Below are 15,704 nucleotides of genomic sequence, written 5' to 3'. Positions count from 1 at the left end.
CGCCCTATCTAAAATCACCGGACTAGGATAGTCCAAAGAATAGTCCCCCAATTTTTTTGTCGAATGTTCAATGAACACCCTGTATACGAACTGTTAAAATATATTCATGATGAAAATTGTATTTTTTTTGTTCAGTTCAAATAATGTATATATATCTATAGTTGTATAACTTTAGTTGATTATACTATGTTTTAAGTTAGCTATTGTATTATATTTGAAGTTAGCTAACCTGTGTATTAGAGAATCTTAATTCGAAAAATTCTTCTGTCCACAAATGACACGTCGCGTCTCACAAACTTTCTCACAAACTTTCGCGTCGGTAGACGATGCGCAGGGGTATAGGGGCGGTCTAAGCAATGAAGCGCCATCGCCAAGATCGCGACTCGAACGCGGGCAGACGCATGGGGGCAGACGTTGTTGATGGTTATGCTAGTTTTGCGAATTTCTTTGTAGGTAACATAATTCGATTCCCGAAGCTATTCAATTCTCCGTGCAGTTGGCAAATTTTTTGAGTTACTGTATTTTAAAAGTAAAAATATAAATTACTTGCTGTTGCCCGCTCTTATATTAACCTACAGCCGAAGCTACTGAACCCAGAATCTTGGGATATGCAGGTAGGTTCTTTGTATAGCGAATAAGCATCAAGAAATTTTCACCGCCAAGGGGGAAAATAGGGTTTCGAAGATTATATTGAACTTCGTCAGTTTTGAAGTTGCAGTTTGTAGAATTTCGTTGTTTGTTATCTGTCAGAGTAGGTTAGGATTCTAGAAGACATTGATGCCATTGGATTTTTGGAGTGACGATTGACTGGGGAACTCTGTGTTTACTCGAATTTATACCAGAATGTAATGAGGAGCGTGCTCTATCAAAAGTATGTGGGATCCGCATCATACATGTACTGGGGACGTACGTTTCGGGTCCATTTTAAGTTTTCACGTTCGTAAATCAACCAGGGTACATCCAGAAATAAACGTACTGAAATCGTATATATCAAATCCATTTCGGATCTTTATGTCCATGGAATGTAAGTACTAAGTATATTCATTTCAGTACGTACTGAGCAGGTCCAGAAATGTAAAGTCCCAGTAGATCAATTTTAGTTGTTTCTGAAATAGTCGCAAAAATTAAGATTATTGAATTTTGTTATTGGATTATATCGCTCCATTTCGAATAATATAAACAAAGGCACAAAAAATTTCAATGCTGTTTCATATTTGTTATAATTTGATATTAAGCAACTTGCAATGCGACGTTTCGTTCCCTACATTTCATGCCAAGTTGTTGATTGCGATAGGTCGAGTTCTTCTGAGTGACGCGAAATCTACTGCCTCGGATTCTCCTGTACACTCTCACAGACAGCGGCGATGTTTTCGGCATATTTTGCGTTTTGTCGACGTACGGGTATTGGTTGATCGTTTACTGAAACAGTAGACTCAAATTCATCAACCACATTGTCAATAGTCCACTTGATAGGACAATTATGGAGACCATAAAATGGTGTCTGAACAGACTGATAAATTTGGCAGAAGTAGCCGTTATTAATTGTTAAAGTTCAGAAGTTCCTGTTGGAAGACCTTATATTATTCGAAATGGAAGTGATAGAGCTAAAAAATGAAATTCGATAAATCTAGATTTTAGCGAATATTTCGAAAACAATCAATGATATTCTTGATATGAAAAGAGATTATTATAGTTCCCCAAAATAGAAAACTTTTGTCCGATTCAACTGACCTTGTAATGTTTTTCGTTTCTGAGATAGCAATATTGGGATACACTGAAAAAGCGGCCCAGATCTAGATTGTATAGCTGCTCCTATCGGATAATCAAATCGGTATCTCAACATCATTGGACTAGACATTACCTCAAACAATTTTTTTCAAATTATGGTAAATTATTCAATTCATACTTTTGCATAATTTCTCTCTGGGGTTCTGGTGTATTCATAAAAATAATTATGAATACTGTAATGTATTAAAACCATTTATTACCCATTGAAAATTCTCTGTCTACGCCTATGTTGATGATTTTTTTGTAGTTATTGAGGAATGTCTATTTTATGTTTTATGCTAACTACTGGAGATTTTCATTCCATGATAGTATTCGGTCTTATAATAGTATAGTGTGTAATATAGGGGTGCAATTACAATTGTCTCTTTTGAACACTATAAATACAGTGTATTGTTAAATTGTATATTTTCAAATCAGCCTGTTTGGACGAATAAATAAATGTAAAATAGAAACAGAAAAAAACTTTTCTCAAATCCGTGATATTCCTTCCATCATTCCTGGAAGGGTTTTTCTACTGTTGTTTTTATCAATTTGAGACTTTCCAAGGATTCCAACTATTCATCTCACAAAACAAGTCAAAAATATAAAGTTCATTCTACGAATGTGACAAGAGAGGATTTCACAGAAACTTCTGATTGTCCGATATTATATTCTCCTCAGTGACGTAGAGCTGATTTATTTCAAGTAATCCGTTCAAAGCCTTGACCGAGAGATCTTGGAATCTACGGATATTCCATAGAATCTCTTCACATAGTGTGCTGTAACGTCATTCAAAAAAGACGGGTTGAATTATGGCAACACAACACAGTTGTCCCCGATTATTACCCTGAAACCAGCTTATATTTACTCGATGCCTTGAATATTACATTACTTTCAGGAAACTGACATATTTTGGATTCAATCATCAGTAAATAGCAATATTTCTGATTTACTATCAAGAAGAATCGACATTCCATAAGGCTCCATTCTTGGTCTCCTCCTATTTTCAATCTACATTCCCCATATTTGTGAGTTTATGAACAATGCACAATGCGACAGTATGCAGACAATACGCAGCTGTACATATGTTTTCGAAGTGAGTCAAGTGTAGACTCATTCTTCAGCTCATAACCTGATATCAGACGCCTCTAAATCAAAAAATATATTTTTTCGGTCAAAACAAAAACGTGAAACAGCAATTAAACAATTGAAAATCAACATCCGGATAAACGCTAAAAATTTTGGGTTGTGGAATGACTGAGACTTGAGATTCAGTGAACATGTCAATCTACTAATAAAATTATCTTTCACTTGTTATGCACTGTTTCGAACCTTTGGTGTAATAATGAATATTACTGGAGTTTTTTCTCAACACTATATCGTTATTTCAACACCTTGACACGTGTTTCGATCAAACTGGTTTGATCTTCCTCTTGAAGATGATCACTTGGTGATCGAAACACGTGTCGGGGTGTTGAAATAACGATTTGCCGGTAATATTCAAATCATCTTTCAATATCCCCAGAAATCTATACACCGATCGAAACTTTCCTAGCGAAGATCTGGAACTAACCATCTGTGAATCGCCCGTTATGTCTAGTTCTACTCTATCGTATTGCGATAATGCTTATGAATCAACCCTTTTAACTAGCGATCAAACACGACTGCAACGAATTCAAAATTAACGTCATGGGAAATTATTAAGTCGATCACATCAGTCAAGAACAGAGAACTTTCATTTATCTCAAGCTCCTAACGAGCGTTAGGAGGTGGAGTCTACATTACTTGTAGATGTTGGAACATCTAGAGGAAATAGTCATCTGCTTGCCATTCTTCACACAAACTGATCTTACATGCGTTCTCCTTTATATTACGCATTTCATTCTTCCACCTCCAGCTGAAGTCATGAGTCCACAGCTAGCACTCTGCACTGACAGCAGACAAGCCCTATTAGCCTTGAAGAGACAACGTGTTACCTCAGGGCTAGTACTAGAGTGTCACCAAGATTCAGCCAAAACCACGGTAGGTAATAACATTAGCCTGAGGTGGATTAAAGGGCACCACAAGAGTAAAGGTTTTCGTATTGCCGACTTTTTAGCCGAGGAAGCGGCTGGACTAAGAATTTTAGGACCCTGTGGCACCTACGGCCTGATGACTTCGATAATTGCGGAACTAGCCAAACGTTACACCCATACTCAATCCCTGAAGGTGTGGAATGTAATCAAAGGATGCAATCTTGCCAGGATCACCCTGGGAAGCTGGCGCCGAAGAAATATCTGGCGATGATCAGGAAAAATCTGCCCTTAACAGTTGGATTTCTGACTGGCCACTGTCAACTAAGGTAACACCTCCACAATATGGGGCTAGTGGACACACCTCTATGCAGAATGTGTGAACAGGCATGTCAGGCATTAAGTTTATTATTTAGGACACACACACTATACAACATTAGTATTCAGAATAGGAACAGGATGTAACAACCAGCATGAGGTTATTAGTTACAAAGATGTTACCAACCTAACGGTTACCAACCTAACATTTACCAACCTAACATCCCCCTACTTAAGTTTCAAATACATACAAAAATAAAATATGAAAATAAAGTATACATTACAATGTTCATATAGATAGTATGTAACTTATGATCTAATCTAACAAATTATTTAGAAATACAAATATTACTTACAACAAAACAAAAAAATCAAAAATACAATAATGGTTCAACGTCAAGAATTCAAAACTTACAAATCCAAACTATACAAGTCCAGTCTTTTTGGTTTTTTTATTACTCCACCTGATCTAGTTGTAATAGAGTCAGGTAAGTCCACTGGCAAGGAACAACCAGAAGTATTTAAATCTTCCACAGCTCTATCTATGTTTACATTATTTGGGACATCAACATTTTCATCAAAATCAAAATCGTTATGCTTGTGATAATGTGATTTAGCATGCTCTGATGGAGGAGCATTGTATTTCTTAATAAACACTGAATTGCGCCTATACATTTTGCCATTAATTTTTACTAAATATGACCTAAAATTAAGCTTTTTAACAAAGAGTGCTCTCTTCCACAATTCTGTAAATTTGTTTTGTACTGAAACGGTATCACCCTCGTTGAATTCTACTGATTTTCGGCAGTGCTGATTATAATAAGTTTTTTGATAATGTTCATCATAAACTTGTGGATCATCTATAACATGAGGCTACAGATAGCTATCTCTTACAGGAAGTTTTGATCTAAGAGATCTACTTTGAAGGAGTTGAGAAGGTGAATATTTTAATCCTGCAACAGGAGAATTTCTGTAGTTGAGTAAATATAAATCTACGTCATTATTTTCATGGTGACATTTTTTTACCATGGATTTTATTAACCCTACTGCTTTTTCTGCAAGACCATTACTTTTGGGGTAATGGGGACTCGATGTCGTAATGACAAAATTCCACTGGTCTGAAAATTTTTCAAATTCAAAAGAGCTAAATGGATTATTGTCAGCAACTATGATTTCGGGGATGCCATAAGAGGCAAAAATTGGCTTTAGGCACTCTATTATTAACTATGACGTTTTGTCTTTGAGTTTCTTCAACTCAATCCATCTAGAATAGTAGTCCACTATGACTAAATAGTGGATATTACGAAATTCAAGAATATCCATACCTATTTTATAGAATGGGATGGGTGGTATCTTATGAGGGAGCAGAGGTTCTTTAATATTGGACCTTTGGAATCTTTGACAAACAGTACAAGAATTTACAAGGTTCGTAACATCAGACAGAATGCCAGGCCAATAAAAAAATTGTTTTACCTTTTCCTTATTCTTGTTAAGTCCCAGATGTGTTTTATGCAGTAAGCCCAAATTTTTTTTTCTTCACGACGAGGGAACAACCAACCTTTCATCATAATATGATCTCCAACCTGTCGACCTTCCTGGAAAGGACAGGATGGACGATGACCTAGGAGGACAACTCTGTTTAGTTGGCTCTGGGACAGTGATTTGACAGTGCATTCTGCTTCTAGTAGAAAGGTTGTACACTTTTCTTGTTGTTTTTTTATCCGGTGGTAAAGCACTCGTTTCGCATATTTTAACAGCCTTTCCCAAACTTCTTCAGCATGTGGAGCTAAATGTGTGCTAGAATCTTCTATATTTCAATTCAACTAGGAGATTATTTAGATCAAACTGCAAAGTAATTTTTTCATTTCACTCTCAGCACCTAATGTTCTTGTTGTCCTTTACAGTTTCCAAGTCCTCATAACAAGTTTATAACCACAAAGATTAAAACTGGAAAGAAAACATTGGGGAGCTTTCAGTTTTTCTACTTCTTCATCATTACTGATGAAGAACAGGAAGCCTTAAAGATTTCCCATTTTTTTTGTAGAGAACTTTGAACGAACATTCTGTGATTCACTCATCCCACATACACTTGTTTGATTCTCTGAAATCATTACTCTAGCGGAGCGAACGCATATAACAAAAGATTCGAACGTTAAAATTGCCCGAAGCTAGAATCTGTTCAAAGAAGTTTGGAATAACTTCATCGCTGGAGCCCGTCATTTCTCGACAAACAGCGGTTACTCACTTTGATGTCTGCCGGATTTCTGTGTACTCAAAGAAACCGCTAGCAAGTTCATTTGCTTACATAACTCGGGGAGGCGGTATGAAAAAGTAGCAAAGGGATGGAGGCACAGGTTTCGGTTTCAATTGAGCGTGAAATATTGAAAAAAGTTTGTCGTTGCTTTATTAGGTGAAGTATCAAGGACTCACAATCTAAAATGAGTTAGAATCTCTTGAAAAGTTCCAACGTGATTGAAAACTCAACAAGAATCATTTAAAACGGTTGGAAATTTAGCAGCCAATCTTCGCCGAATACAACTGATCATACACTCAGCAAAAATGTCAAGTGTCACTAACTCGAAATATAACAGATACACTCAATGAAATTAAAACATACGTAGTGAAAAAATAACTTTCATTTCGATTTTTTTTGTTTTTTAACCCTCAGTGCTGACATGAACAGTTAGCAATTGAATTATCTGGAAATCTTCACATCACTTTCAGGAAGTCACAGAGAAACTTTGAAGGGCATTTTGAATTATCTTTCATGCTACTTCCTCCTCATTCAACACTGAAGAGAAAAAGTATTACGTCAAAACTATTTATAATTGAAAATAAACCTGACAAGTCGGCAGTCGACCGGATTATTCTTTTGCGAGAGAAAAATGTCCAACCCCCATTCAACAATTTCACAATTTTCTTATTAGTCTGGCTATGCTCATGGAATGATATTCCATAATTGAAAATCGGAATTCTTTCAGAGTATTTCATTCCTCTTCCGAAGTTGGAGCGAACATCACCAAATGTCACTCCATCTAGTGGACCACATACTCACCAACTGCATATCCATAATTTACCCCCATTCAACAATTTCACAATTCTCAAAAAATTGAAAATATATTTTGCAGGTCGGCGGAAATTCTTGCAGGTCGAAAATGATTAACCGTTTCGAAATTGATGTTTGGTGGACCCGACCTGCAAGAATTTCTGCCGACCTGCAAGGTTTATTTTCAATTTAATGAGGAATGTGAAGTTTTTTCATACTCAAAGGGTGGGGTTTGCAAATGGTTGATCTGGTCGGGATACATATCTGGGAAGTCCGACTTGCAAGAATTGCTGTCCTACAACATTACGGGAGCAATGTCTATACTGAGAACAATTTGCTGACCTGCAGACCTGCAGAATAGTTATACCCCTCGCGTTGATCTGGGACACTTTGCATAGTTTCACTGAATTGAAAAAGTTTGTTCTTTGATATATTTCTATTTGGACATTGAATTCGAACTATTATTGAAACATTATAATATTTCTTGTAGAAAATAGTTCATTTTAATTGGAAGGACCAATCGGGGATTTCGGGATTTACTAAAGCGCGGCAGATTGATATACAGGGGGATACCTTGTACCCGGTTAAGTACCACCACCAAATATGAGCCCCATATATAAGGCCGCCTATGAGGAATAAAGGATCAGATTTGTAAAAAAAATTGATCATCAAAAATTCTCGAGCACGTCAGATTAAGGTAGGGTGAATTAATTACCTGCTAAAAAGTGTATATTCCAGTAATCTGATAATTTGAGAGTGACGTAAAGAAAGGGGAGGGCAACAAAGTTGTAAAAAATAACGTCATTTCGACATTCTCGAGCGTAGCAAATTTTTTTTTATTCTGAAAGAAATAATTTAAGGATAACGAAAAATATATAATCTGACGATTTCCGCAAGCCGAAATAACAAAAATTCGTCGATAAAGTTTGATGCGTGCAGCTGTGTGATACCTATATATCCCTCTCCGAGTTTCTATTCCTCTATTCTCTATTCACTTTTTCTCTATCTATTACTATCTCATTCCGTCCCCACTCTGAATTCTGTTGCCATGACGCCATCACAGCTGATCACAGAGACTTGTTCGTGATGAAGATGAAGATGATGATTAATTAATCAATTAATTGATGAATGTAGCCGTTACTACGTGGTAGGAAATCATAATGAAGAAAAGAGAAATGAAACTTTCTATGTTTTTTTTCCACTTTTATTTGTAACTAACGTTACTGCAGTTTCGTCCTATAAGGACATTTTCAAACTTATACAATATATAAGGACATTTTCAAACTTATATATTGTAAAAAAACATAGAAAGTTTAATTTATTTTTTCTTCGTTAATTAATCAGTTGATTATAAAAAATTGAATTTTTTTGAGCATTAAAAAAAATATATTTCCTTATAAATACAAGTATTCTACATAAAAACATACACTTATTTATTTGCATGCTATTTCCTGAGCTTTTCAATTAATTAAGTTCAATGAATTAGAAAATTTTTAAAAAATAATATGGTTTTTGTCAGATTAAGCGAATTCCTTTAGATAATCGTCAGATTATGAGACAGTACGTCTAAAATATGAAGATGAACCATATATATCTTAATCTGACGCGCTTGAGTATTTCAAAATGGCGAATTTTTTCTTCACATTATAATAATGGCCGCGAGTTTGCGTCAGATCGAAATCGTCAGATTATTGAATGAGAGTCTTTTTTTTGTTGCACTTAACACCCCCTTAGAAAATCTGACACGCTCGATTAAATTTTTTTTCTTTTCACTTTTAACCCTTATATACAACCATCCACAACATGCAAACGATCAGATTGACATACCAACATTATTAAAAATACGTAGGATATTGTCCATGCAACAGTATTTTTTAATACTGTTGCATATTTAAAAATCTATATCCGCTTCTCCCACCGATGAAAAGGTATATATTATAAAACATATTTTTCCTCTTATCATCTAAGCTTTGCAACCTAATATGTCTGAATGACGCTCGAGTAAATCCCCATTTTGCATCGTGGGCTCCCCTGCTATTTATTTCGAACTCCTCCACTATAAAATTTTCAGTGTTTTTCCAAATTTACAAATCTTCCGTAATATTCTCATTATTAATAATCATTACTTCATCAAGAGTACTTGGAAGTCAGTTCATTCACACTGAATTAAACCCTTTTAATGATGGCAATAAAATCCCTGGAACTTCATCGATAGTAGTATCAAATTTTGATGAAACGTGATTTGCAGCACATTGCTGCAACTAACGTTACCGATTTTCTCCTCTGTTATATTATTGATGTTTTGTATATCAAAGTCACTGGAAAAACTAAAAAATTCTGACAGAAATGATTGTCTACACGAGTAGAAGACAAATAGACAGTGGACTTTAGAATACCGATTTTCTGACCATACTTATCGTAAAAATTTGTGTTTGCATCGGTGCCTCATCATTACTGGATCTCGGGACGTTTACAGGTGGAAGAATCGACAATAAGACAAAGACTAGGAGGCCGTCGCGATTCAGCCACTCAGATATGCAACATTACCTCTCCACAAGAGGATTCTCCACCTCCTGCAGGCCAAAGACGGCGGAGGAGTTCTTTGGCTCAATTGACAGACATACTGAGAGAATGGGGAGGTGGCTCAAAGAAACAACAGCAGAAGAAGCTCTATCGACGGGAGACTCTGGCGGACTTGGCGAGATCCTTGCCTTGGGGAAGACAGAGCGCAATGGAATCTGGTCCGACACCTAGTATATCAACTCAGAGGTGAGAGGTTATTTCAGATATGATCAGTTTTATTTCAAATGACGTGAATCTTCCTTGGATATGAAGAGAATATTCATGTATTGAAACTGTAGCTTGATGCGCTTGTTACGTAGACATTTCAATAGTTTGTCCAAAGCTCATTGGCTTGCATGAAACGTAACGCCTCTTTTTCTTTTTTGGAGTATCTACAGTTATCTATGTTATATAACCCTTTGTCAATTCAGGTGCCATCTTAAATAAAAAAACAAGTGAGTTGCCCTGAGCCGATTACTGCATATTGAAACAATTCTTCTTTTCTTTTCTCGTATCGTCTCTCCATAAAAGTATGTTGCCAGGTATATTCCTCAGTACTTGTTGTGTTTCTTATTGATCTACTTCCTGATCTTGTTTCTTGCCGTAGACTTTCCCCTATACTCGGTTCAGGGTCGCAATATGGAAATGCTGAACCAAGTCTAGCATACCTATCAGCTTTATCGTTGCCTGAGGTTTATGATTGTCCTGATGCCCAGTATAGAGTCAATCCATTCCAGTTCTTCACTTCAGTACCTGGCCAGATGCGATGTCGTTCTTGAGTTCTTCAATGAACCAAATACAGTCTAGCTGTCTACAAAATTATCGTTCCGCTCATTTCGTTGAAACCGCAAAATAATATTCCTTTCCCACCTAAAAGACGGAACGTTCAGGTACCCCCAATATGAATTCACTCGCTTCTTCTATGAAATATCATAAAAGTGGTAGTGTCTCTGCTGCTGTTAGCGTGGTTCTCATTACTCCGGTAATTCTCGAACAAACTATTTTGTGCTTCTTGTCTAATTCAATAACAGTAGCTGTTACCAAACCAAGGAAGCTCGTTTCATCATGTATCTAACGACCATTGTCTTTTCAATATATCATATCGGTCCGTAGATGTGTTTGGTCAGCACTAGGGCTACTTTAGCATTTCTCTTTATCCTGTTGAAATATCTAGTCAGTCGTATCTCGCTCATTTATTGTAAGCATCCTAGTTCTTCATTCTGGGAAGAATATTTATTATAATATTCTCGGACAGAAAGTAGTTGACTAATGAAGGCAGTGAGTTTGAGATCATTTCCAGAATTCCGTGACTTGTAGTGTCATTCTGCTTAACCCACATGAGCCAATGTTATGAAATTGGCAATTTATACAATCCTGTATGTCATCTGCATAATCTTCTGTTGAGCAATCCAAGTGAACTATCATTTAGGAGTGATTACAATAGGGAAATAATACTCTATCCTGATGATCTTGAACCTGATTGCCTCGTTTTGAAGAGTCATAACAGCAGTACTGTTTATAAACATGCTAGAGGTGTATTAATTAACCTAAATCAGTATCCCTAATGAGAATATGTTCTCATTATGAACGTAATGATCGATTCTGTATCTTGTTTTGTCGAAGCTGATCCAATAGTCTTAGGTATTTGAGGACAAAACACAAGCACTACAGAAAAATCCTTAAGAGAATTTTATTTGGAAAAACGTTCTCAGGAAGTATATTTCACAAAAGCGCAGTACTCCAAATGAAAGACTTATTGAACAGTGAAGTTTGAGATGTACTGACTTGAACCTCAAAACTATGAGCAACCACAGTCCATTACGTATTTCTGATGTGTACTTGAACACTTGAACACCTCCCGTGAAAGTGTCTATGATAGAGAGACAAATCCCCAATTTTTCTTCGATGTTCCAGGCTATCAAGGTTGTGATATTTGCACCTCCAATTAGGCTGGTGGTTTTTTTTCTGGATGCTATCCAGCAGCTTCAGGGTATGCTTAGGAGCAAAGCTTCATACATTACTCCAAAAAAGTCTCATCTGAGCTTCATAAAGCATCAAATGTTGCTGAAGTGTGTACAGTTTTCTAGTTCGGTTTAGAGTTCCAAGCTTTTGAGAAGCAACCTTTGCAATTCCAGCGACATGATTGTGCCAAGACATACTGCTGTCCAAGAAACTTATTGAAGCAGAAATTGGAATTATCTGTCTGACGTTATCAAACCCGGTTCGGAGACATTTATCTTTTTGGAGAAAACCGATCCCTGGGTATCTGTATCTCTGTACCTGTAGAGTAGGGAGGGTATGTGTAGACCCACAGCACTTAGGCCACATGTGACCCATTGTATATCCTCCCGAAAACTTGTTCTTCTTGGTCATCGTCCATTCTGTCCTTTCCAGGAAGCTGGACAGGTCACTAGTAGACATCTCCTTTATATCGGCAGGTGTACGCCAAACACACAATCTTTTATTGGCAATAACTCCGGACACTCGCATAGGACATGCCTGACAGTTTTATCTTCCTGTTCACACATCCTGCATAGATATGTGCAGAAATCCTACTGTTAAGCGTAGATTTTTCCTGGTCATCGCCAGATATTTCTTCATCGCCAGCTTCCTAGGGTCGCCCAGGGTGATCCTGGCAAGATTGCATCTTTTGATTTCATTCCACCTCTTCAGGGATTGAGCTAGTTCCGCAATTGCGAAATCATCAGGCAGTAGGTGCCACTGGGTCCTGAAATTCTTAGTTCAGCCGCTTCCTTGGCTAAAGAGTCGGCAATACGAAAACCTTCACGCCTGTGGTACCCTTTAATCCACCTCAGGATAATGTTATTATCTACCGAGGCTTCGGCTAAATCTTGGTGGCACTCTAGTATTATCCTTGAGGTAACACGTTGTCTGCTCAAGGCTAACAGGGCTTGTCTGCAATCAGTGCAGATTGTTATGTTTTAGCCAGAAATTCCTTTCCTGGTTGTTTCTTTTGCGGCGATTGAGATACCAGCCAGTTCTGTTTGAACCACACTGGTATTTTTTTCCATTCCCCACTTAATTCTTAGGCTCAGTAATCTGGAGTACACTCCACATCCTGAGCCTTTTTTGGTTTTTGAGCCATCTGTATATATGTGTACTTCATTTGTAGCATCTGACTCTGTGTTCTGGTGTTTTTGAAACACTCCAGTTCGTAATCACCGCTGGATCCTCATTATCAAATCCTTTTCTGATGTCCTGGAATATGGCCACTAATCTAAATCTATCTTTGTGAGGAAGTACAGGCGACCCGCCAGATATGTCTGGCATTCTTTCAAGTCCTTTCGGTTGATAAGATATCAGGCTACTTTTTCATTTCGAAGCATAGCTTTTGACTAAAATTGTTTTTATCATTTATTGAGGTTAACATTGAGAGTTAACTGCTTCAAAATGTGTTTTCATCAGTAACCTACTATCCCCTCAGTCTTCAAAAGTCGCAGCTTGTGCTAGGTGGAGATCAACGAGGTCTTTCCTTACAACGCTCAATTCCCAGCTCAAATCGGAGTCAACAGTAGAGTATATCACTCATTTTCAGTATCAGAAATCTAAGAGTATCTCACCTCTAATAATAACTCATGAATTCAAACAGAAAGCGACGAGAATCCAGCGCCGACTCAGGAATCCGAAGCATGGGTTCAAGATCTCGCCGAGACTCCACTCATCACACCATAATGCACGACTTCAAAGCGGAAGTAGCGAAATTGTGGCAACGTAAGCAGAGCGTCACAACAACAACCACAACTGCCACAACACCGGCTGAACCCGTCGTGAGTCCCATCGCCGTCAGCGTGACGAGAAGAAGAGACAGCGGGGAATCCCACCGAAAAGAACGCAGAGATTCTTCCACTTACCACTCACGCCGCAACTCGAGAAGAGGTTCGGGGGAGAGCGGAAGAAGCGGTCGAAGGGATTCGTCGTCGGGAGTAGCTACCTCTCCGCCGAAAATAGTTGGAGTGAAGAAGAAGAGGAAGGACTCTTTGACCGTCATGGATACTCCCTATTACAGGTGAGTTTGTTTATTTTCAGCTTTCTTTATTGTAATAAAAAAATTTAGAAATATGGAATACAAGTCAATTCACTGAATTTATGTTTATGAAAAAAAGAAAAAATCGTCTCAAAGTGCGACTTTGTTCCCTCCTATTCGTGAAACGTATGCCTCCTCACATACAAGCGATTTTGGTGAAATTTTTATTCGAAAGGGCATATAGATCATAACGACAAGGAGCCACATTATCTGTTGCACAATTGCTCATATCTATTTCTTTTAAAAACAATCAATGACAATATTAAATTTGCCTTTCTGCTGAAGATAATGTTTTTGAATGAATTACTAAAATACTGGAAAACCTATGAACCGGGGGACACATCTTTGAATCTGCCTTTTAAAGTGGACCGTGTTTATTACTCTATCAGATGAATCTTCCGACCTCAATTCCTTGATAACTTCTGCGAACGCTTTGAATAAAGCACCTTCCATACTAGAAATACTAGTAATGATATCTTCCACATGTGCATCATTTTTTGAATATTCCACCATCCATCTCATGCTTGATAAACATTTGGTTTTTTTGGTTTTTTCAATTTTTCCGGCTTTGGTGGTCCTCACCCTTTTCTTAATTCCAAGAGCTAAAGTGAATTGTATTTTTTGGTATCGTGTTGTAAGAGATACAAAGTCAATTCAATGAAAAAAATGCCTGTTTCCGCAAATGTCATTTTGAAGTTCAGAAATATTTGATTACTGCCGAATTGATTCGAAAATAGCTGAAATACGCAATTTTATTTTTTTAAATGGACCAGAAAAGAAAACAGTTTTAAGTTAGCCTTTTTGACGATAACTTCACTGATGAGCTAAATGAGCTCCAAATGGGCAGTTTCTTCCTAATTTAGCCTCCCCCGTATACCTTAACATTTTCCTATAGTATCCTCTTCATCTTGGACAAGAGAAGATGGCCAAGATAGTAAATACCCAGAGGTTTTCCGGGTGACAATTGTCTAACGTGCCGAAAAGATGTATAACTCTGATTCCACTCAGTACTACTAACAGAACTATCAATATTCTGGGCGCTCTCTGGTCGTCATGATAATGTGGAGCTCTACCGTGACAACTTTCCAAAAATAGCCGAAGTCTACAGAGGAGATAGACGTCAACTCCTCCTGTAACAATGGATCAAGAAAGAGCGTCACATTTCTTCCACTTCTGAGCTGGGTTTACAAACGAGATGGAGGTTAACCAGAAGGTTAACCCAACTGGAGGTTGAGCCAAATATCTTTCGTGTAACATCGCATCAGGAGCAGAAGCTTCTTGGCTTTCAAAATCTTGACCAAGTGGAAGCGACCTATGGCCTGGCGAGAACAGTATATTTTGTGAATCTGCCTGGAAGCAGAGGTGGAATCTGCATCAGGAGAGAAATCTCCCTTTGAGAAAGTTTTGTGAATGTTTGTAAACTAGAGTTTGAAAAGTCATGTTTGGCAGAATCTAATGAAACGTCGGGAATAGCTTACGTGCAGATGCCTTCATATGTAGAGGCCGCTGATGTTAATGAATGAAGATAATAAATTGAATGAATGAATGAATGAAATTGAAATAATAGTTTGAATTAATAAGTACTTTTGATGCACTATTTGGAACCTTTGGTGTAGTAATGAATATTTCTGGAGTTTAATCCCAACACCAAACCGTTATTTCAACACCTCAACACGTGTTTCGATCACCAAGTGATCATCTTCAACAGAAAGATTAGAGGAAGTTTAATCTTATTTTGGTTCAAAACTACAGTAATATTTATTGAAAAAATGAGGGTGACGACATCTGCTCTCACGATGACGCCATCTATGGGATCTACAGATAATTCAACGAATATCAAAGATAAACGAGGCTCCCCAAGGCAGCCAGTTACAAAGTCAAGCTTCGACATCGAACGCCGATGAGATTCGTCACTGCAGCTCACACTCCAAGGCAACGAGTTGAAAATTAGAGC

General features: G+C 37.5%; 1 protein-coding gene across 1 annotated transcript in view; it reads left to right on the top strand.

Moving 5' to 3' along the window:
• Positions 1 to 15,704, top strand: part of rsh (Rap GTPase activating protein radish) — a 226,947-nt gene that overhangs the window by 72,406 nt on the left and 138,837 nt on the right. Inside the window, exons 3-4 of the mRNA XM_074176129.1 lie at positions 9,620 to 9,912; positions 13,316 to 13,732. Of these exons, the coding sequence (XP_074032230.1) occupies positions 9,620 to 9,912; positions 13,316 to 13,732 (710 nt within the window). The remainder of the gene's footprint in view (positions 1 to 9,619; positions 9,913 to 13,315; positions 13,733 to 15,704) is intronic.

This window comes from Leptinotarsa decemlineata, unplaced genomic scaffold, assembly GCF_025532065.1.
Source record: "Leptinotarsa decemlineata unplaced genomic scaffold, Ldec_3_MD MMD2_tig00001621_RagTag_RagTag, whole genome shotgun sequence".
NCBI lineage: Eukaryota > Metazoa > Arthropoda > Insecta > Coleoptera > Chrysomelidae > Leptinotarsa > Leptinotarsa decemlineata.
Note: the sequence above shows the minus strand (reverse complement) of the source record. Positions and strands in the feature narration are given on the sequence as shown.